At 43.3% G+C, this 24,481-nt stretch overlaps 1 protein-coding gene across 2 annotated transcripts; it reads right to left on the reverse strand.

Annotated features, from left to right (window-relative positions):
* Positions 1 to 1,673: 1,673 nt before the first annotated feature.
* Positions 1,674 to 24,202, reverse strand: LAYN (layilin). 2 transcript variants are annotated; one of them, XM_036028588.1, is made up of 7 exons: positions 23,154 to 24,202; positions 19,743 to 20,040; positions 14,069 to 14,226; positions 11,128 to 11,160; positions 10,458 to 10,541; positions 8,387 to 8,489; positions 1,674 to 4,698 (listed from the first exon to the last, which is right to left on the reverse strand). In XM_036028588.1, the coding sequence occupies exons 1-7, from the start codon at positions 23,236 to 23,238 to the stop codon at positions 4,341 to 4,343; spliced, it is 1,119 nt and encodes a 372-aa protein (XP_035884481.1). In that variant the 5' UTR covers positions 23,239 to 24,202; the 3' UTR covers positions 1,674 to 4,340. The 2 variants fall into 2 exon arrangements, with proteins under 2 accessions (XP_035884481.1, XP_035884482.1); XM_036028589.1 differs by lacking the exon at positions 11,128 to 11,160 and having other exon boundaries at positions 23,154 to 24,195.
* Positions 24,203 to 24,481: the final 279 nt, after the last annotated feature.

Below are 24,481 nucleotides of genomic sequence, written 5' to 3' on the forward strand. Positions count from 1 at the left end.
ACTGAGGCTGGCTGTTGCTTGTTTGATAGGATTTAGGAAGTTGTTCAGCATGAGCCAAGACAATTCATATGGAAAAGCAGCTTTTGTGGGCTGGTGTGTTGTGTGGGGCAGAGTCTCTGGGGATCTCCAAGGTTGAGTCAATAGTGTTAGGCAGGTTGATGGAGTCTCAGATATGGCACTGGCTTGTCAGCTCAGTTGTTCTGTTGGGGGAGGGTTTAGAAAAGTGATAATGGCCTCTGCTTGCCTTGATGTCAGACACTTCAGTTCCTCCCTGTATGCCACCTGTGCCTTTCATGCTGCTACTCTGAGCTTGAGCTCAGAGGGAGTGAGTCTGAGTAAGTAAGTCTGTGCGTGGGTTCTTTAAAAGGAACTGCTTGGGGCTCCAGAAGTTTCTTCTACTGACTCAATCCCCATTGGGTTTTGCAGCCAGAAGTCATGGGGACTTATCTTCCTGGAACTGGGACCCTGGACTGGGGGGCCTGGTGTGGTGCTGGGACTCTTTGGTCCTGAGATATCTCTCCTGAATTTTTATCCACCACACATGGGTGAGGGACCAGCCTATTCTGCATCTCCATCCCTCCCACCAGTCTGGATGGATGTGGTTTCTTCAACTCCATAGTTGTCAGACTTTCATTCAACTCAATCTCTGATAGTTCTGAATGATGGTTCTTCTATATTTTAGTTATAATTTTGATGTGGCTATGTGAAGAGGTGAGGCATGGCTGTCTACAATGCCATCTTGACTGGAAATTCTGGTTTATTTTCATAGAGAATGTAACTTAGAAGCCAAGATATGAGTGCTAGATTTGAATATGTGTGTGTGTGTGTGTGTGTGTGTGTGTGTGTATGGTCTGTATAGAAGGTATCCAGCCATGTAATATGAAAAATAGACACATTTACTGAAGAAGATACAAGAAACATTGAACATAGGACAATGATGCCTCAGTCCCCTTCAAAGTAGGCGTCTTGGTACTTCTTACAGTTCTCCCAGTGAGTGTGTCTTCCACTGTTCAAAACCCTGCAAAATCCTTTGTTAGAATGGTCATCAGCTCCCCCATTGCATATTCCTGAATTTCAACAATGGTCTGAAATCTCTTCCCTTTCGAAGGTAATTTTAGTTTGGGGAAGGCCAGAGAAGTTTCAGGACACCAAATATGGGCTGAAGAGGGGCTAAGTCACCTGAATGATTTGATGTTTTCCCAAAAAACTCTGCACAATATGTGATGGATGAGTGGATATATTGTCATGATGAAGCTGCCAATCACCACTTGCCCATAGCTGTGGCCTTCTGAATCATCCGAAGAGTTTCCATGGAGGAATATTCAAGCTTAATGAACAATTTGATAGAGATTTGTTGCTTTGTACTCACTCAGTCATTTTGAATGAGATGGCCACACAGTACATATCCTCACTCAACAGCATCTATTGCCTCCACTGACTAGTACAGTGAAGTCATCATTGTTTATGCATGCACATTCCAGTCCTCTCTCTTGGGCTGCTGGTTTACACTGATGTTGAGCAAACCATTCTCATTACATTAACAATGGCTAGACTTTTTCTGGACAGGCATTGTATATACTCTGTATTGAAAACCATGAGGTCACACCAATATTTCTAATTTTAATCTCATACTGTGAATTCCACTCCTGTTTTCACCCTTTTTGTATCTGGAACTTTCATCTCTGATAGCACTACACCTGGCACTTCTTACCCTTAGTATGCTTACCTATTTTGCCAATTCCCCTTTGTGCAACCAACCTCCCACTGTGGCTGCTGCCCCATGCTCTGCGTGGATGGCCTCCTCACCTACTCAGGCCACATCTGAGCCAGGTATGCCCTCTGTATGGACACCTTTCTCACCCTGTTCGTGCCTGGTACCCAATCAGGAACTACCAAGTCCCTGCACCCTCCTGGACATGGATGCCTACCTCCCTCTGGTCTACCTAATAGCTTTAGGACTGAAGTGTCCAGGAACAGTCAGGAAAGAAAAGGAAGGGGAAGGAGAGTAGAAAGAGTTGCACACAATTAAAAACAAATTATAGCAAATTCTCTTTTACTCATTTATGTTTTGATGTGTCTTCTTTCCTCACTAGAATGCAAGCTCCATGAGATGAGCCTATGTCTGCCTTATTTATCATCACATGCCTAGCATTTAGCATGTTTCCTGACACAAAGTAGGTATAATTAAACTTTGTGAATAAAAGAATGAAGAAATAACATGAGGGGAAAAAAGTCTTTCTAGCTAGCATGTTGAGAAAAGTATGTAACCTATTGTTCAACCCAACTTATTCAAGCCTTGGCCTGTGTGCCACATCTAACACAGTGTATGGCACAGAGTAGATACTCAATAAATTCTTTTTAAGTGGATAGACCCAAGGAATTATTTGATAGATACATTTCATCTCTTGTGTGTATCAGAGTTGGGGGGTGGGGAGAAAGCCTGGGTTTTTAAATGACAAAATGGGTTTATTAATTTTTAAATGATAACTAGATAAACTAGATGTTCAATTTGAACAAAAACATTTGATAAAAGTTTGTTAAATAAGTGAAGCACAATTATTAGAGATAGCAATGGAGTTGGATAAATTCAGGCTAGTGAATCCAAGGAGGAAAAGAAATTGAATAATCTAAATGCAGGGTAGGGCTGGCTACATGCAAATCCAGAAGGAAGAAATCTGTGGGTTCCAGTGCAGATAACACCTGAATGACAAAGACAAGATGCTGAAAGGGTCACTGAAATTACAACCTTAAGAATGGGTCCTCATTTCATGTTTAAGTGACATAATTAAAGCAAGTTGTTAACAATTCACCAGCTCTGTTTACTTGTCACTACTCTTCTGTCTTCCTCTGTTAGCAGGAGTGTTATTCAAACTAAAATAACTCAGTTACCACCCTCACCCAGGTGGAGTGTGAAAAACAGGTCCTATGAACTTTTGAAATATTTAGGCTATTTTAGATCAGTCTGAAAGATGAATTGTTCATCCATTCAACCAGTGTTGACTGTCTACTCTGTGCAAGGTGCTGTCTTGCATAGAGCAAGGGTGTAGGAGGTACAGTGCTGATAGGGCCAATGGGACCTCTGCCCTCCTGGGGTTCTCAGCTATTAGTGGCCAGAGTCGAGGGTCACAGGGGAGGATAAAGGGACAGATCACAGAGCCAAGATGTGTGTAGCAAGATGGGGACTTCATTTCAGAGCAACGAATTAGTCCTTCAGACCACATGGTCACCATTTTTGCTTGAAATGTGGTAACTCCACCAAATACACTTCCCTGAAGCAGGCATAAATGATGCTTTTGTGTCCACCCTGTTCTCTGCCCCCACCCCCCAGCAGGACAGGTCACTGGGCAGTGGTTACAATCCACTGTGTTCGATGCAGCCCTGACTAGTTAATTTATCTTGTTTGGGGATCCACATGTGAGGCAAAGCTACAAACTCTAAAAATAATATATATGAGGAATTGTTAAAATAATATTAAACTGATAGAGAGAGGTTGCTGGTGATTTAAATAATGGCCTTCAGACCTTTAAATGGTAGATGACTGGTGTGAGGCCATGAAACCTTTCTCTGGATTTGAGTCCAAAAGTATTGGAAATAGGTTCCTAAAACAAAAGAGAAGAATCATCGTCATTATTATTAGCAACATTGTGTTGATGCTGCACTAAAACAAACACACCAACAGAACAATGTGCAGTGTCAGGGCTTGAACACAAATAAGCCTGGAAGCCAAATTTCATTTTTGTTTCTAAAGTATTTCCAAGTTGGGATGTCAGGAGGAAGAAAAAAGGTCCCACGAGGCCACATGCAGAGGAAGGGCTGCAGACACAGACTGACTAACATTTTGCTTCCTGCTTTTGATTTGATTTGATTCTTTGAAAAAATCAGATACAAGCATTGCTGATGTGCAGGCCAGCCGGATGCTACCACAAGTAGGCTTTGAAATCTGCTGTGATTCCTGCCTCTCTGTGAGTACATGGGCTGGGAAGAAAAACGGAACCTGGGACGGGTATCCCAAGTCCCATAGCCACAGCCTTATCCCTGTCAATGAAAGTGCTGTCCCTTGCATGCTGGCTATGATCAACCAACTGACATTTATTTTCTACTATGTCCAGACCCTGGGCAAGGTGCTTTCTCACAAGATAGGCCTGGGTGAAAGGCCAAGAAAGAGGAATATAGCCACAACTTGGGAATTCAATAGGGGCTATTTGGGATCACATGCTCACCTTCCAGGACTTGGTAACAGCACTTTCATAGGCCTTATGAGTGTTTTCCTTATAGAAAATAGAATAATTTTGCTTCTCTTTCTCTCCCATTCTTGTAAGTTTAAGTGTGTTTCATGTGTCCTAATAACCATATATTTCATTTTCCACCCATCCAGACTCCTTGCTCCTCTCCATTTGGTTGGGAGAAAACTTGTAAATGTCATTGGTCACAAAACCCCTCTCTATGCTCGCTAGAGTGATGAATCTGCTTTCCGATGGGCTCACAGCTATGTTGTCATAGTCACAAGACATGTCATCAGGAGTGGCTTCTCCCGAACACACTCGGAATGAAATGTTCTTCAGGTCTGGCCGGGTCTCAGCTAAATCAGCTTCACTTTGTTTTCGTATGATGTTGTAAACCTCCAGGTCCGGTCTATGGTGAGGAGATGGCCAAATGGTGTGCTGCTCCTTTGTGCTGGGGCTGGTCTGCTCCTGATTCCTAGGAAAGAAACCAGGGCTGAGCATTTTAGACAGGCAGACTGAGAATATCCCTGAGCCTTTTGGTGGGGAGGAGGAGGTCATCCTGGACAATCGCTAGTCGCCTGCACTTGTCACCTGGCTAAACTTAACATGTCAGGGCTTCAGGGTGTGGTGGGGTAAAAACCAGGAAATGTTGTTATGTTTAAAGTGATTGTCTGTTCACTGCTGCTAGAACACAGAATAGAGACACTTATCATGGGATCCCCAGAGCCCCCAGAGGGTCCATGAATAGAACTAGGTGGGGACAAATATCACAGTAAAAAAAAAAAGCTTTTCTCTAAGTGAAATTTAGCATGTCCTTCAATCCTAACTGTAGGCAATAAATCAGAATAGAATTAATAATATCTTGGACTTGATCAACAACAAAGATCATACATATTTTCATATCACATCAGTTATAACATAAATATTTTACTCTCATCTCTACTTCAAAATTATACTTATACCCACCACTAAATAAAGAAGCATTAATAAAGAAGTACATGTATTACTGTATCACATTCATTTTTTGGAAATTTCTTGCTAAACTCTATACTAGTATAATTGTTTCCCTTGAAATCCAATGCATTTTATCTTATGCATTTGGATAAGATAAAATATTCTTCTGGGAAGGAGTCCATAGACTTCACCAGACTGCTACTGGGGTCTGTGGTGCAAGAAAAGTGAAATAGACGACCTGTGAAATAGACTACAGTTTCAGAGTCATAATTCCCAAATCTCGGTGAGGTGCTAAATACATAGATTAAGGAAGGGAAATCAAGAACCAACTGCAACTTCTGGCCAAGGTGGAGGCATAGATAGATACATTGTGCCTTCTCCCACAACCAAAAGGACAACAACAAATATTTAAAAAATAAAAAATAACCAGAAATGCCAGAAAATCAAACTGTATGGAAGTCTGACAACCAAGGAGTTAAAGAGGAAACATTCACTCAGACTGGTGGGAGGGGTGGAGATAGGCAGCCGGGGTGGAGGGGACTCAAGGAAAGGCAGCAGCTGCAGGACTGGTGAGGTGGCGTCTGGCAGAGCAGGTGGTCCCACATTTGCTCGGGGATAAACTGGGAGGAACAACTGGTGAGCGAGACAGAACATGCAACTCAGGGTTCCAGTGCAAGACAATAAAGCCCCCAAACCTCTGATTGAAAAAACCTATAGGGGTTGCAGCAACAGGAGAAACTCAGCCTCACAGGACAGTTTGTTGGAGAGACCCATGGGGTCCTAAAACACACACAAAACTACCCATCCAGAAATCAGCACCAGAAGGGTCCAATTTGCTTGTGGATAGTGGAGGAAGTGACTGAAAGCTGTCTGAGAACTGAGCAAGGGGCACTGTTCCCTCTCAGATGCCTCCCCCATATACAACACCACAAGGCAGCAAAGTGGGTTGCCCTGCCCTGGTGAACACCTAAGGCTCCACCACTTACTATGTAACAGGCATGAGGAGACAAAAAAATGGTCCAAATGAAAGAACAGATCAAAGCTCCAGAAAAAAATACAACTAAGTGATGAAGAGATAGCCAACCTATCAGATGCAGAGTTGAAAATACTAGTAATCAGGATGCTCACAGAATTGGTTGAGTATGGTCACAAAATAGAGGAAAAAGCGAAGGCTATGAAAAGTAAAATAAAGAAACATATATAGGGAACCAACAGTGACGGGAAGGAAACCGGGACTCAAACCAATGGTTTGGATGAGAAAGAAGAAATTGGTTCAGTCAACTAGAATAGGATGGAGAAAAAAGAATTCAAAAAAATCAGGAGAAGCTTAGGAACCTCTGGGACAACTTTAAAAGTTCCAACATATGAATTGTCAGGGTGCCAGAAGGAGATGAGGAAGAGCAAGAAATTGAAAACTTATTTGAAAACATAATGAAGGACAACTTCTCTAGTCTGACAAGGGAAATAGACTTCCAGGAAGTCCAGGAAGTTCAGAGTCCCAAAGAAGTTGGACCCAAGGAAGCACACACCAAGACACATCATAATCACATTATGCAAGATTAAAGATAAGGGGAGAATCTCATAAGCAGCAGGAGGAAAGGAGAGAGTTACCTACTAAGGAGTCCCCATAAGACTACCAGCTGATTTCTCAAAAGAAACCTTACAGGCAAGAAGGAACTGGCAAGGAGTATTCAAAGTCATGAAAGACAAGGACCTACATCCAAGATTGCTCTATCCAGCAAAGCTTTCATTTAGAATGGATGGGTAGATAAAGTTCTTCCCAGATAAGGTCAAGTTCAAGGAGTTCATCATCACCAAGCCCTTATTATATGAAATGTTAAAGGGACTTATCTCTTTAACAGAAAAAGAAATATAAAAAAATATGAAGAGTAAAATTACAACAAACTCACAGCTATCAACAACCGAACCAAAAAAAAACCAAAACAAAACAAAACCAGAAACAAAAACAAATGAAGCAAACAACAGGAACAGGAACAGAATCATAGAAATAGAGATCAAGTGGAGGGTTATCAATGGGAAGGGGGAGAGGGAATGGGGGAAAAGGTACAGGGAATAAGAAGCATAAATGGTAGGTACTAAATAGCCAGGGGAGGTTAAGAATAGTATGGGAAATGGAGAAGCCAAGGAACTTACATGCACAACCCATGGACATGAACTAAGGGGTAGAACTCAGGTGGCGGGGAGGGGGGGGTACAGGGTGGAGGAGAATAAAGGAGAAAAATGAGACAACTGTAATAGCATAATCAATAAAAAACATTTAAAAGAAAAAAATAGAAAATAAAATCTCTTGGAGTATCCTAAAAAGAAATAAAAGAACCAACTGCAGCATAAGCAGTTTTAAAATGCATTTGTAATTTTTGAGCTGAATTTTATTTTCAGATTAAAAGGAATCAGCTAATAAAAATAATCATAGTAAGAGCTAACATTCTTAAATGCTTACTATATGCCCATCCTGCATATGTTAACTGATTTAATTCTAAGAATTCTATAAGGAAGTTTTTATCAAATGAGGTAGGTTCTACACTAGAATCTTACTAATTCAGTTTAAATTGGTCATCCAAGGGTGTCAAATCTTAAACTGGACCTTGGTTTTCCCATTGTAAAGTGGGCCTGCCAGCCTTTTTATGTGTACCATAACAATGGGGAATAAAATGGGAGCTGGGAAGAGCTCTGGGCATCTCAAAAGGGTGGCACAAGATCTGTAACAGTGTTGCCCTAGGCTATTAATATAGCTGTTTTGTAGCAATCTACAACTGTGTACTTAATTGAAAGAAAAGTCAAATGTGGCTATTTAATTTTGAATAAATTGATTTGGTTTCAGATGTTTGCCAGAATGATTTGAAAGAGATGTTTTTCATGTGGGTTACTACTCATTCCTTCGCTCACTGAGCAAAAACTTTTAGAGAGCATGCATTTATAAGAGCACTTCACTGATGAGTGGTTGTAGAATAACACAGTTTCACCCCTTAAGTCATTAAAAAAATTAAAGAATGCAAGATTACTCTCAATCACAACTAAGCACAAATGCTTAGTACTGGTATATTAGTTGAGCATGGCCAAGAAGTTACTCTCCAATCTGCTGTGATAGCTCTTGGAGCTGGCACGGCTTTTAATTAAGTAAACAGGGTAATGTCCAAATTGCAGAGTTCAGAAGACACAAAGGTTTACACAACAAAGGTTTTACTTGCCTCTGCCTCCAGATCCAAACCCAACATACAACTGTGGTGACCACAAGGAGGAAGAGAAGGGAAATGCAGGGGATTAGGATGTAGGCAACATTCCAGGCAGCTTCTGAAAAGAAAAATGCACTTTATCAGGATTAGTGATGTTTTTATATGGTTCAAAATAGGCTTAAAAAGCATAATCAATGTAACCAACACAGAGTATTGCAAAGAGCATGTAGTTCCAAAAAAGTGAGAATTTTCTACCTGTCCTATTATTTTAGGTAATAGAGAAAAGAAGTTTAAATTTTGGGGCTTCCTGTAGATATCAGAAAGGAAGTTTTAACTCATTTTTTTGTCCATACAAAAGATATTCTCTCTTCTTGTCCTTCCTCTCCCTTAATGAAGAAGAGGCTGCTTGGGCAGCACTGATGTCTTTGACTATAAAGATGAAAATGGAAAATGGTAGTTCCCATGGTGGGGTGAGGGAGATGGGTGGAAAAAGGAGGAAGCCAGAAGTCTGAGTTATTACCAGGAAAGAGCAAGTCTCATGGAGCACATGAATCAGACTGCAGAACCTTCTGTCAGGGAATTATCTTTCAAGGGACTTGGGGAGGAATCAAGGACTGGGGACTGACCCCTTTCATACCATCCAACCAGAGGCTGTTGCTTTGTTTTTCTATGCAGAAACACACACACACACACACACACACACACACACACACACACAAAATAAAACCTACTTTAAATAGGTTTTATACTTTAAATATTACCATAATAACAAAAAGCAATAAAAATGGAACTCATCTCTGCATAGCACTGTGTACTTTCATAAAAATATTTTCACATACACGTATTATCTGTTGTAGAATAACAAATTTGCCCCAGGTTCCTGGGAGGGGTGCTACATCTTTGGAATTTGTCAGGTAATAAGAGTGACTGCTACTCATGAGCCCCTCAGACCATATCAGTTTATGCTGGCAGAGATGTTTCAGAATGGGGGCTGGTGGAGAGGGAGTGAGGCCTAGAGAATGAGTTCAAGTACATGGCCAACAGTCAAATCAACTAGGCCCATGTAATGACACCTCAATAAAACTTCTGCACACCAAAGCTCAATGGTGCTGTCTGGGTGGTGGACACATTGATGTGCCAGGAGCATGATTCTACAGGGACAGGACCCAGAAGCTCCCAGTCTGGGACCTCTGCAGACCCTACCTTATGTGTGTTTGTCATTTGGCTGGTCCTGATTTATATCCTTTATAATAAAATGTAGTCATAAGTACAGCATTTCCTTGTGTTCTTTGAGTCCTTCTACCAAATTAATGAACCTGAGGGGGTTGTGGGCATCCCCGGGATTTAGAGCCAGTTAGTTTTCTAACTAGCAAAAGGCAGTGCAGTTGTCCTGGGGACCCTGGGACTTGTGGCTGATGTCTGCAGGGAGGGCCAACTTGATAGGGTCTGGCCCTTAACCTGTAGGGTCTGTGCCAGTGGGGTGGCTAGTGTCAAAACTGAATTGCAGTGTTGCAATATCTTGTTTTATTTTATGGATAGTTTCTCAGGCAGGTGAAAAAACTATTATTACTCCTATTATTAAATGATTAAGTTGAACCACAGGGATATTAAGTGGTTCTTAAAAGTTGTTCAGTGACAAAAACCTAGCTCCCCCTCTTGAAACTCAAGGTTGAAAGTCCACTAACATTCCAATTTATTGCCCATTCCCTTTTATCTTTTATGATTTAACTTTTAAAATGTTTTTGCCCATTTCCTCTATTTGTTTCACAAATGAATATTAAACATGGATGTTATGCATCACAGTCTGGGTTTGTCTGCTCCTACTTCTCTGCATCCATTTTCTCAGTCTGTACCCCAAGGCTCTATCTTCATGCAGATAATTTCCCTGATTGTCTTAAGATACCTCTATTTGCATACTTCGCTGATGAAATCTAACATTTAATGCAGTTTTGCAGAGTCACACATGCCCTGTCTAGTTCTACTGTTAAGTAGCTGTGGAAAGAAGAAAGTAGGACATGTAACTGTGGGTAGTTTGTGGTCAGGAGGGTCCCATTATCAGTTTTTCCAGGGAGAGTTTTCTTTATACCTTTGTTTTCTTTTAAGGTTTTTTTGGCATCCTCTTTCTCTGTGTCTTCTGGAAGTATAGGTGTGGCTGGCTCTGTTCTTTCACCTGGAGACAGATACATGGACTTGAGAACCTGGAGAAAGGAAGGCATCATAATCCAGATATTCTCTGAGGTCCTACCAGGTTCAAGGTGGGGCGCCAAAAGGCAGCAGCAATTTGACCAGTGCCATTTATACACATAGAAAAGCAAAGGGTAGAATCTGCTGGTGTGGAGGCTTGTCTTTACCTTTACATGTACTGGATCATGTCCTGAAACAACCAGCAGGTGGCTGGCATCAAGACACATGCAGTACCCAGGTGCCTTATAAGGGGAAGAGTCTATGAGTCACTTCTAAGACCATCGATGCTTTTGTTTAATTAGATTGAATTATTCCTTTCATATTGTTAATAATGACAAGTAACATCTCAAACTGAATTTTCAACTATTTCTTTTCAGCTTTGAGAGAAATAGACAATGGTAGAGAATGAGATTAATGAACTATTTATTATGTCTGTGTGTGGTACATACCTGTTTAAATGTTCGGTAATCTTTCTGTTGAATAATCTGGTCTGAAGATCACATTGTTCTAACCCTATGAAGAAGGGCTGTGAAATAGCCCCAATTAATCCAAATCTCAAAAGACAGGCTTACCTCCTGGCTCCATAGAAGGAGCTGTTAATTCCTCTGTAGCAAAAATAAGCAAACATAAAAATAATAATTAAATTTCCATGCCCTCTGAATGAAATTAGCCGGATCGCAGATTCCATTTATTTGCTCATTTGATGGCAGGAATGGAATCACTATGTCAAAAGGATCATTTGTGCACAAAGACTAGCCTTCCCCCAATTTTGCTTAGGCACTGTTTTCTTTTTTTAAAAGTATTTTGAAATTTTTGAATATGAGAATTTCCAAATATACACAAAAATGGGAAGACTGATAATGATGAAACTTTATGTACCATCACTCAACTGCAACTCTTATCAACATATGGCTACTTTAGTTTCAGCAATAATCCCTACTCCTACCCTACTATACTCAAGCCAGAGTTATTTTAAAGCAATCCAAAAGATTTTAACAATTCCTTTTGGTATGTTTTAGAAATCAACAAATACTGATCTACAAGCTGTGGAAGTAGTTGGGGGGCTAAGTAGACCACTGGCCAGCTGCTCAGTACAGACTGGTGATCTAGAACCCTGAGTCATTTTAAATATTTCAGAGAGCCTTGGGAAAGTCAGGTTGCACAGATAACCTGTAACTAATGTTTTCACTTTTGGCTGGGAGAGTGCCAACCTCTTGTGTTGGCAGTTACTCTCCTATGCTAATCAGATGCTCTGGGACTCACAGGGATGAGGTCCTTACTGGCAAGATTTTAGAATTCACAGTCCTAAGGCCAGGATGTCAAAGCTATTCAGAGAGAACACTGTCAATCATCATCTCATAAGTTCATGAATTTGTAGAGGTGATGCAAATCTGTTCATTTAATAAATGTATATAGTGCATGTTACATGACAGAAACATCATCATGTTCTATGTGGTTTTTAAAAACAAACACAATTTATCTTGATAACAGCCTTTTGAGGTATGTGCTATTATTATTCTGATTTTGTACATAAGCAAACTGACCTACAGGGAGATTAGCTGACAAAGATACTTCAATGGATGCATAAATGAGTGGAATAACAAATCGATATTTCTCTCTCTCTGTCTCTCTCAGATCAATAAATAAAAATTAAAATTAAATAAATTCAAATGAAAATTAAAATCATAAAAAGACAAACTCTGTGCTAGGTAATGGAGATAAAATCGCAAATGAGAAGTGGTCCCAATTCCTCTCAGGTTCTTACACTCTACAGTTTGGCCATAAAATATGGAAATATAGAATAATATTAATATTGATTTTGTGATATTACATTATAAGTATATTCAACAACATTACATGATCTATTCATTTCCCTGTCTTTCCATGGTTCAGTCCACTGTGTAAACCTGCAGTAATCAGCATATTAATGCAGCATTTCCTTCAGTCCTGCAGTGTATCTGCAATGCATTACCTCTGATGACTTGTCTCTGATTTTCACTGAATCTGCCTGTGCTGTCTGCATATGACAGAAGTAATCAAGTGTTCAGATCTGGTTAGCATGCCACCTACTTACTCTGTGTGGTACTGGGGTCAAATCTAGTGTTAGATGTTATTCAACCAGTCTTTTGATACTCTGGCATAATGGGTGGTGAACCATCCTGTTTGAACCACACTGAATGACCTTAATTGATCAAGTGCAGGGGTTAATTGGTCAAACATGTATGTTTCCAGACTCACCAACCATGTAGAGAAGGGGACAAACTTGTAAATAAGCAGGGACAGTATTGTGTGTGTGAGGTGCTACAATCCTCAGAGGAGGAACACCTAATCTAGTTTTAAGGGTCCCTGGGAGGTTACCCAGAGGAAATGTTTTTTAAATTTCTTATTTTGAAGTAATTTCAGATTTATGAAAATTAGCAAAAACAGTACACAGAATTCCCATATAATCTCCATTCAAATATTATTGTATTTCATTTATTGAATTATTCTCTTGAATATCTCTCTTGCTGTCATTGCCCTGAAAGATGACCCACTAAGACAGCCTCTGTCTTTGCAATTGCCCTGCTTACAGCAAGTCTGTATGGTGGAGAGGGCTACGTCTCTGGAGCATAGCAGTCACTTGAGGGGATGGGAAGAAAGAAACCTTCTAGCAGCAAAAACTGCAGCAAAAGCATAGTCAATTCAAACAATTTAAAAATGATAGAATTATTTAGTAAACAACTAGATATAACCAGTTACTATACTCCTGTCAGGAAAGGATGCAGAATTGGAGCCAAGCAGTTGGCTTCATGGAGGGGAGAAACATCAGGGACAGAACAAAAATCATGTCAAGTTTAGATCCAAGTCAGTTATAGTGGAGGAGTTTGGGAAACTCCAGCAGAATGTGACTACATTATCACAGAGTCTATACTCTTAACAGATCTAGAAGCAAGTATCAGTTGAACTTGCAAGGTTTATATAAAGGGTGGCCTGGGAGTTTTAGCTCATCAACATGTCTGTTCTTTGCATAATGCTGGTGAAATAGGTGTATTTTATCATCTACTGTCTCTGGTCATTATTTGGTTTCCTTAAAGTCCTGGCAAATAATCTCACAGGGTTCTTGGAAGACTTGTAGGAACAATGGCCAGTTTCCTTTCATATTTTTTCTTTATTCCAAGATCCTACAGCCAACATCACATGTGGAAAGAGTAAGAATTCTTAATTGTCCCCTTAGAGGGCTTTTTTATTTCCTAAAGTTCTCACAATTCTTGGTTTATTATCCATAAATTAGACCCTTTCTTTTCTTCATCCCTTCTCTTAGCATCTGATGCCCCACTCCTTTGCTGGAATTCCTCCTCAGTCAGGAAAGGTCATCACATGTACCTTTATAAGAATTCCCAGTGTTTTGCATTGTTGGCATTGGCAACAAACTTTCTCAGAGACCACATAGCAAATGCTTGGAACTAGCAGCTGCTTATGAAATGAGACAGGAAACTGAGATTCAGCCACAGGACTTGGAAGACGATTCATTACCATTGGAATATTTGCAAATGAAATTGTTCTTCATGTTGCATCGGTCATCATTCCACTGGAACATATAGGGGCCCCCGATGCCGGTGGGTGCTGATGGCTGATGATACATGACCACACAGACCTCGCTGCCACAGGAAGGCTCATCCACATACCAGTTCCTGTAGGAAAGGGATCAACAGTGGAGACAACAGGCAGAAGGATACCACAAAACTTCAAAGCCTGTGTTTTCCAATTAAATTCCATGATGGGAAAACACAGAGTCATGAACTTAAGAGTCTGCTTCAGAACAAGATACAGAGAGGGAGGAATTGAAGTACTGCCAGTAAGAACAGTCACATGCTTTCTAATATGGACATCACGATCAATCATCTGACATTTGCCATAACCTCTTTGCAGGGAGGGAGAACTGCATTACCCTATGATGTCTGCAAAGCAATTATTAGAAAAGGCAGCTAGCAGCACCAGTCTGGACAATCTTGTTTCTTTCTTGCTTTTTGATAACTGAGTTTGTTTTTCTTTGTTTAGAAATCAGATGCATTGAGAAGAGGCATGACTTATTTCATCCAGATCTTGCCCTGCTACCATCTCCTCACACTTTTTAATTGAATATAAGCATCTTCCTAGCCCTGGAAGACTTTCCAAAATGTAGAGGCTGTCAAAACAAGTGAGGGAGGGGGGAAAAGAAAGAGCAGGAGGCCCATGTAGCCTTTTTCAGTGGTTTCCAGTTCATCAGGCTGCTCTGTCAGCTTCCATTACTTGTTTTCTTTGTCTCTCAAACTCCTGGATGAGGTGCATTAGCAGCCTTAGCTCCACTATACAGCGGTACTTGGAATTACCTGGTGCTGCCACCCAGTTGGATATGTGGGTACCAGGTTGTAGATTCCATGGAGAGTCTAAGTGCTGTAAGCATATACCCCATGCATTGAGCCATGGCTGGGCTCTAGTCTGCCTGGTAAACTGCCTGAGCTGTTTTCTTCCAGAATTCAGACCTTGCCCTGATGCTCAGATTGTTAGCTAGGCCCTGCTGCTCTGCCTACTCTTGTCAGAGACCCTCCTTAGGAGACAGCTAAGAGATAGGTCTCCTCATAGCACCCCACTACAGCTCTGCTTGAGTGTTGTGTTGCCACCCACCAAAACCCTGTGCTGTACCCACAGGGTTTTATATGCCTGGATAACATCTGACCTTGCAACACTGGTTAGATACTCTGCCTGGACAGCTGGTTGCCCTATCTGGGGCCGGGCCCTGCACTTCATTAGTTACCTCCAGGCCATTCTGCAATTCCATTGGGGGCCTCCTACACTGACTGGCCTCTTCTCCTCCCCACTGGCCTTATGACTTTAGATTATTTCATTTCACAAATGATAGAATAGATGGAATATTATACTTGGTACCTGGTTTCTGGTCTTGAGCCAATTTTAAGGCTCAGAACTCAATGACAGAAGGAAGAGGCTAGATTCCAAGGACCCTGCAATACCACAGCATGTGCATGTGGTAATAATTTCCCCTGTTCTCCCAAACAAACCTATGGCCATTTACTCAAGTAACCATACACTTGGAAAATAGTAATACCCAACTATTATAAAGACTGTTAGACACAAGGTAACAAATTGACATTGATACTCAAAAACCTGAGTGTTATCAAGGCTACCCATTAGAGTGGGAGTGTACTTAGGCCAGGTATCAAGTGGAATCCTGGCCCAGGGCCAGCTAGCTTATAGAGGTACTCACCCAGTGGTTATCCCCCGGGCCCCAAGTACACAAATTGAAAGTCTATAGGGCAAGAGCTGTAATAGTGGAGAAGGTCAAGTGGAAACCTCTGAATCTGCATTCTTCCCCACCCTCTTCAAGATAATAAATAAAAACAATATCTTACCTAGGGGAAGATGGCAGAAAGCAGTGCCCTCCCTAAAGACCTAGGGAATGCAACAATGGCATTCCCCCATCATATATCTCTGTTTAATTCACTAGTCTGGCTCCTGAAAAAATAAAAAACCAGTCAGATCCTGTAGGATAATACTGAAGTGGTGTAAAATGAACCAAGTAGAAGCCTCAATTGCTGCTGCTATGCAATAGGTGGTGTCTTTGCTACAGCACATTAATATTACCTTGGTACCTAGCATGCAGAACTGGTGGACATATTCTTTTCCATCTTTATCACAAAAAGAATCAGAAACTGTTTGCATTTATTTGGAATGGACCACAGCACATATTTATAGTTTTCCCTCAAGCCTACACTAATTTTTCTGCCCTCTGTTCTAATATGGTGTGAGGAGACCCAGACTGCCTAGACATCTTGCAGAAAATCACACTGGTCCACTATATAGGTAGCATCATGCCAATTGAACCAGATGAGCAAGAAGCAGCTAGTATATTGGAGGCCTTCTTAGTGAAATTTGTGTGCCCCAAGGGTTGGAGATAAACTCTATGAAGATTCAGGGACCTGCCACTTCATGAAAATGTGTAGGTGCCTTTCAAATTAAAGGACTTCATGCAGTAATTTAAAGCATCTTGCAGTAACTTGAAGAAGGAAGCATGGCACCTGGTAGGCCTCTTTGGCCTTTAGAGGTGGCATATTCTATTCCTTGGAATACACCTCTGTCCCTTATACCAGCTGACACAAAAGGCTGCTGGCTTTGAGTGGGCAGAAAAGGACTCTGAAGCAGGTGTAGGCTGTGTGGTGCAAACAGACTTGCTACTTGGGCCACAGGATCAAATAAACCATATTATCAGAGGCATCAGTGGTAGGAGAAATAATGCCATATCAAATTTGTGACAAGCCTCAGTGGAAGAATCACAATAAAGACCCCTAGGATCCTGTAGCAAGGCCATGTCATCTATAGCTGAGAAAGAATCACGTGGCTTGCAACTATGCAAGGAGCATCAGACCATTCAATCCAACTTGCCCATCACAAGAAAGGCACTGTCAGATAGCACAGTCACAGGTTGACAGGCCTAGAATTAAGCCACTATGAGATGGAAAAGGTATACATAGGACTGAAGGGCATTCTGTGAGTAGGCTCTACCAAAGTGTAGGTAGAACAGGCTTTCATGACATCTACCACTCTTGTACCAGAGCCTCTTCCTCTGCTAACACCTACAGCTGTATAAGGGATCCCTCATGACTAGCTGAGAGAAGCAGTCCAAGCCTGGTTTGTGGAGAGGTCAGCCAAGTAAGGGAGTATAGCACCAAATGAACAATAGCTGCACTCCAGCCCTACTCAGAGGTGACCTTGAAAAACCAAGTGTTAAGGGGACATCCTCCCAATGTCCAGAGCTTACTTGGTAGTTATTGGAGGTCAGAATATAAAAGGACTCAGGGGTAGAGTGGAGAGCTTGGCCAGCTGATCAGGAGAAAAAAAATCTTTCTAAAAGGAGAAAGTAAAAGTTTGGGGACAAGGAGCTATTGGATAGAGTGATATGAAAAGACATTATGAGAATAGGCATAGAGTATGAGACTCTATCTTGTGTTAAAGCCCACCAGAAAGCTTCTAGATGGAAGGGGCCCTAAACAATGAGGGGGACAACATGACTGAGCCAGCCAATGTCAGCCAGCCTGTGAGGAGCTGTCCCAAGTACTGGCACAATAGATACCAGAGTAGCTGTAGTGGCAGGGATGGAAGCTATGCTTGGGCTCAGCAGCATCAGCCCCCACTTGCCAAGGGTGATCTAGCAGCTGGCAAACATCCAGCCTCCAGCAATAGAGACCACTGCTAAATCTCTGAAAGATTATCAGCTCTAGGAGACCAGCCTGGCACTTGGTAGCAAGTTGATGACATTGGACTCCTTCCAGTGATTCACTTTGACAGGAATTGACACACAATCTGGATGTGGATTTGCCTTTTCTGCCTCAGGGCCTTAGTCAGCATCACTACCAAATGCTTACACAGTATTTGATCTGCCAACATAGGATCCTGTGCAACATCTCATCAGACCAAAGGACCCACCTTACAGCAAAGGAGGAGAAGGAGGAGGCACCTGGCCATGGGTTTACTGGTTCTATTGTATATTGCACTATCCTGAAGCAGCCAGTTTGGCAGAGATATGGAAGAGTTGTCGAAAACACAGCTGAAGCTCTAGCTCAGAGGCAGTACTTTGTATGAACAGGGCATCATCCTCCAAGATGCAGTGTGTACTTTGAATCAATGACTTTAGTACCACCCTGTGTCTCCAAGAGTAAGAATACATGGGTTTGCAAGACTAGAGGTGGAAGCAGGAATAGTCCTGATTACTGTCACTTGGGGAATTTGTACTTCCTGTCTCTGCAATTCTGGGCTCTATGAGTTTAAAGGTCTTGGTACCCAAAGGGTACCCATTACAAGATATAGCAAGAGCCTTATTGAACTATGAGCTATGGCTGTCACTTGGGTACTCTGGGATCCTTATGCCCAGGGACCAGCAGGCAAGAAGAGGACCCATTAACTTGACAGAGAGTGACTGACCCTAATCATGGGAAGAACATTTGCTGTTACACACATGGGCAGAGAGAGATAAGTTTGGCCACCCAGGTTATATACTCGGGTACTTGTTGGTACTTATGTGCCAATTTTGATGGTAAATGGAAAAGTGCAATCATTTTTCTGGCCTGAGGAGTGCAAGGTGACTAGGGCCTCCTTCTCCCTCAGCAGAGGGCGAGGGGAATTGGACTGGACAGTAGAGGAGGGAGATGAGTAAGTGTCTGTTGTGGCCCTGGGACCAACTGCAGTGGAGGGGAGTGCAGATCATCTTATTAATCTTCCTTTTTAAAGTTTCTCCCAGGAGGAGATACCCATGAGAATCCCAAAGGAGGTACTACTGGAACTCAGAGGAAGATGGGGATGTGATCAGCATAATGGGTATGATAGATGCTGCCATACTGTCTTAAATGTAATAGATAAAAAAAGATATATTTCAACCTTCATTCTTTTGATTGGTAATGAGTTTAAACTGTTTTTCCATATGATTGTTTACCAGCCAGATTTTGTATTTTCTGAAATGTCTGCTTAGGTTGTTTTCCTCTATCTTTTGGGATTTTATTAACTTATATAAACTTTTAGTGTTTCGACTTAAATTAATAAAAAGATTCTCTGTTAAATTTGTTACAACATTTTTTCAGTCTTACGTTTGCCTTTTAATCTTATATTTTTGATGTTTGTCCATGCCACTGCATTTCCTGGTGTGGGGGAAGGCTATGGCAATGTTGTGGTGCCAGGGTCAGGTGTGAAATGAGTGAGTCCTGATGCTGTGGATTTGGGAGGGTTCTACAAGCTGCAACCTTCCTTAAATGCTCTCTTGGCCAATCTATAGAATCAGATCTTGGCTCTAATTTCTTGCACATCATTCTGATTCCCTGTGGTCTGGAGCCCTACAGACCTTTAATCTCTCAGTGGAGTTCTAGCCCAAAAAGCCAGATGGCTAGAACCATTGACGTGAAGTATTGCATGCCACTGAAACAACCTTTTCAGATTGCACCCTGATGAAGGAGCTCTGTGGATATGAGTCAGGTCCAGATCAAGGCTGCTGCACCACCTTTACCACACTGCTCTGGTCAGTGCTAACCTTGTGCAACCGTCTCTTCAGGGCTGTTGCCAGGGTTGGCCTTCTCCTCTCCCTCTCTGACCTGGTACCATGGATGTAGCCTGCCTCCTTTTTTAGTTATGTCAAGTGAGTTAGCTGCTGTGGGTTCCACGCATTTACCTGAATGTTGATATGCTGCCATCGGTCCAAGTGTAAAGGTCCTGGCAGGCTGTGCTGTTGTTTTGTTTCTCCTCGTGCCTCCTGAGCCCAATCCAGAAATCACCATCAGATGCCAGGAGGTTTTCAATGAACTTTTCCATCAGTCTCTGTTCACCTTTAGATTCAATGCTGACTAGCTGGCCCCCATCCCTCTGGCAGGCTGCTCTGGCTTCCTCAAAGTTCAGTCTTCGAGAAGCATCGTGGAAGTAAATGACTTTATAACAAGGCCTCTGTGTTCCTCCTCGGCAGATGGGCTGCCCTAGAGAAAAAAGAAGCCAACCTATTTTAGGGCTCCCCACATGTACCAGGGCATGTAGAAGAAGCCATCCCTAGGGATGCAATTCTGATTCCTCACCAGTGGACCGTCATAATGTCAGTTTGGGTTCTCAGAGCCAATTAATACCTCTTCCAACATGGAGATGCAGTCAGTTACACTATATTGTGTAGGAACTCCAATTTTTGTTTGTTCTATTACAGATCCTTGAACAACAGACACTTTTGACTATCCTTTAAAAGAGGGATAGATGGCCCTGGTTGGTGTGGCTAGTTGGTTGGAGAGTCCTCCTGTAAACTAAAAGGTTGTGGATTTGATTCCTGGTCAGGACACATGCGTGGGTTGTGGGTTCAGTCACCAGTTGGGGCATGGACGAGTGGCAACTGATCAATGTTTCTCTCTCACGTGGGTATTTCTTCCCTTCTCTCTCTTCTGCCTTTCCCCTCTCTCTAATTAAAACAAAGAACCAAAATTTAAAAAAAAAGGAGAGGTGAATGAAAACTTACGATTTCACTTAAAGGCACAAAAATCACTTTCATGCAATTATGGAATATCAGGGAATAGTGTGGCTTTGAATGAGGTATCTCTGTTTGGTGCTTCCTCAGGCAAGAGAAACATTCTGAAATTGGGCATAGGCTTCTCTACCTTGGAGCCCTTTGCCTAGTGGCAGGACCGAGAATTCACGCAGTCTGTGACACAAGCAGAAGCTACGAGCATCGGATCCATGTGGTGTTCTGCTACTGATCTTTCCTAAAGATGGCTAAGGCTCACTGAACTCCCAATATGTGCCATGAACTGTGCTAAGGTTTTTTACATTTACACATACTATTTATCTCATTAAATTTTCATAGCAAAACCCTGATGTAGATATTGTTTATGCTCCACTTTACAGATGAAAAACCCAAGGTTTAGAGAAATTAAGTAATTTGGCTAAGGTCAGATAGCTTTCAGCAGCACTGCCCAAGTCAGAGCCCAGATCTCATTACAAAGTCATGCTGGTAGCCACTGAACCACACTGCCCACTCCCTGCTCCATTCAAGGCGCAGGTTGCACTGGGAGCCCATGTAATGTGTTTCACCTGACTGACACATGAAGGGTGGAAGATCCTCTTAGACAAATAAATAGGAATCTACTGAGGAGCAAATAACAAATTGTTCACCATTGCACACCCCCCTAACTTGTGCCTGAATGCCCGAAGCCTTGCCATACCTGGAACATTTGCTCATCATTCCTTCATTTAATCAACTTGTATTGTGTGCACAGTTGGTGCCTAGCAGTGGTAAGTGCTGGGAATATGGAAACAAATGCCAGTTCCCAGCCCACAGGAGCAGACGGGATTTGTTTCTGGATCCAGATGCACAGAGTGAAAACCAAATTTCAACAAGGGGAATACCTTGCAGCGGAGAGCCAGAATGTGGGCTGTGGGTGTGAATTGCTGTCATAAAGCAAGAGACAAAGGATTTTGGGTTGGGAACCTCTTCCCAGCCCTCACAGAATGTTCCCATGTTCCTAACTTGTCTTGCAGCTGTGCAGGGAGCCAGACAGCATTCCTTGTTCTCGCTACTGTCTAGAATACAGTGTGAATGGGAACACAGCACATACAGATAATCCAGAAAGCTCCTGTGATTTCTTATTTTCTATTTCCTCTTTCGTTGCTTTGGTAAAGAAATTCTCAGTAAGTGACAAGTTATAAGAGTTCTGCATCTTTTTCTTTTCTTGTCATTCTGCTATTGCTAAATAAACTCTAATAGGACTGGCCTGCCAAAGAAATAGGAGGCAAGCCTCAGACATGGGACATTTTCACTAAAGGGATATTGTAGAGAAATTGGCACCACCGGACAGAGAGGCTGTGGCCAGGCTCCTGTCCAGGGAGAAGGAGCCTTAGAGATGGCTCCAAACAGCCAGCAGAGCACAAATGCAGTAGCCCCAGAACCCCCCAACCCACAAAACATAAGTTTGAGTTGAATTTACTGATAGTCCCCACTGAACACTGTTGGATTATCAAGGGAAAACATAACACCTCAAAGGCATTTCCTGTATGGTCCAGCCTGGACACACATCCCCAGTCAACTAACTGGTAAGTCCAGAGAGAGAGCTGGAGCTGGAAGGAGGCCCAGGGGCACATCTGGTTGCCTCCAGGAAGGGTCTCTCTCTTCTTATTTGCAGGAAGGGGGAGGGCGGGAGGACTTCTGTCCCCCATGGAAAAAAAGCAGAGCCCAAGCAGCCCAATTCAGCTATACGTCCCCCTACCCACCCCATCCTGAAAATAACTTTAGAACTTTTCAATCAGCTGCGCAAGCAAGATAACGGAATGCAGGTTTTCATTGTCCTCCGTCCCTCTTGGCCAGTCTGTCGCCTGCAAGGCCGACCCAAGAAAGGAGCACTGACCTTCTATCCCCCGACATGCAGAACAAATGGAAGATGCGAAAAGCCAAAGCAATGTACCTCCTCTGAGGTCCAAGTCCGGGGCTGCAGAGATTCGACCGGAGGAAGAAAGCAGAGAGAGTTATTCTCTGAGACAGGCGGGGCTTGTCGCGTGCAAGCTAGGCTTCTTTCCAATCTCTAAGCGCTTTTATTTCGAGTGCTGCATTCAGCCATCCCTCCTTCTTCCCGCAAAAGACCAAGAGCAACAGGCGCTGCCGATCCAGAATCCCTATTGTACCCGCCGTCTCTAGGGTCAGAAGACGTCCCCAGGGGGCAAGACAGGGGAGTTGGTGAGCTCTTCCTGCGTGAGGGAGGGTCGCGGGGTCTACTGCGCCATGCTCAATGGAAGGGGTGCCTACTAGGGCAGCTTTGCTCACGGTCCACCTAGCCTACGTCCCCTGAATTCCCTTGAACCTGGGGCAGGAATGGACTTCGAGCTACCCAGAATAGGCAGGGAATCATCACGGGTCTCAGCCACGGGGCGATTCCTCCCCTAGAAACAGGGCGTGCCGAAGGGCTGGGTCCCCTAGTAGGGTTGGGACGCCACCCTCTGCCACCCCTACACCGCGGCAGGCCAAAGAGGCACTTCAGCCCTGAGAACAGCAGAGTCTGGGGTGCAGTGGGTGCCTTAGCCTAGCCCTCCAGGGAACCAGACTCCGCCCCAGCATACTTACCACTTAGCAGGCGACCCGTAGCCCCTCGGAGCCCCGCCAGCAGCGCGGCCAGCAACACGGCCTGCAGCGCCGCTCTCAGCTGCATGTCCTGGCTCTTGTGCGCCCTCAGACACTTGGACGCTACAGCGGTGGAGCCGGTAGACTTTCAGCGGTGTGCACAACTGCCACCGCAACAGCAGCATCTCCGGAGGACCCACGGACCGACACCCGGACGAGGCCGGGAGGGCGCGGAGCCAGCCAGTATCCCTTCCGCCCCCGGGGACGTCACTGCGGGGAGGGCAGCCTGTCTGGCTGGCCCGCCCCCATTGCCTGCTCCCTCGAGCTGGGCACCAGACACCGGCCTCCCGAGGGGAGCGAGCAGAGGAGGGGAGGGAGTTTCCCAAGGAGATCCTGCATTTGCTTAGGGCTCAGGGCTGGGGGAAAATCCTAGTCTGGCTTCTCTGAAATCTAATGAAGAGAGCACTGTGGCTAAAAATGGAACCACATCTCGCCCTAACTCCCGAGGACACAGTTGAATTCACTCGGCGCTCAAGGCTCTGCAGAATGGGCTAACCGGAGAGGCAAGGAGCTCAGACCTTCATAAGGCGGGATAGAGTGCAAGCGCAGGCTTGCAGGGCTGCTCCTGAGAAAGGAACGGTAGATTCAGAGAAGAGATGCTGAGGGAGGCGGTGTGCCACATGCCAGGCGCGTTATGGGACAGTGTGGATAGCGTCAGGAGAAAGAGGCCAAGTGGAGGTCTGGCTGAGAGGAGAGCAGCTCCACCAGAAGCCAAAGGGTGCCTCTAAATTCAGCAAGGAAATAACATTGTACTGCTTTTGCAGGGCACATGTTGGGATGTGGGGGTGATTTTTCAGCCCTGGACTTGTGACAGTGACACCAGTTCCTCTAGAAAAGCTTTCCTCAACAATCTAGCCTTCATTGTGTCCTCGTTCTTCTGAACTCCCACAGCAGTTGTGTTTATAGTTACTTCCTATATATAGTAAGCAAAAGGTTTTCAAATATATTCAGGCAATAATAACATGAGCCTCCTACCCAAAAACTTAGGTACTAAGTGACAGAAGGTGGGTCTAATTTCCTTGCTTTTCCCCCTCTGTGAAGCCTAGGAGAAGCTCCATCTGGGCTACTGACTTCTGCATCTGGTCTCAGCTAGAGCCACTGCAATTCCAGACAAACAGGCCTGAATGTGGGTGGGGATGGGGGCCAGTGAGCAGCAGAGTGGCCTGTTTCAGTTCCAGCTGATAATATGGGGAAGCTCTGGTGCGGTAGAAAACAGTAGCATCAGCAGGAACTTACAGCAAGTTCACTTACAGCCAGTCTTTATGTCTCAA

Source organism: Phyllostomus discolor, chromosome 6 (assembly GCF_004126475.2).
Source record: "Phyllostomus discolor isolate MPI-MPIP mPhyDis1 chromosome 6, mPhyDis1.pri.v3, whole genome shotgun sequence".
Taxonomy (NCBI): domain Eukaryota; kingdom Metazoa; phylum Chordata; class Mammalia; order Chiroptera; family Phyllostomidae; genus Phyllostomus; species Phyllostomus discolor.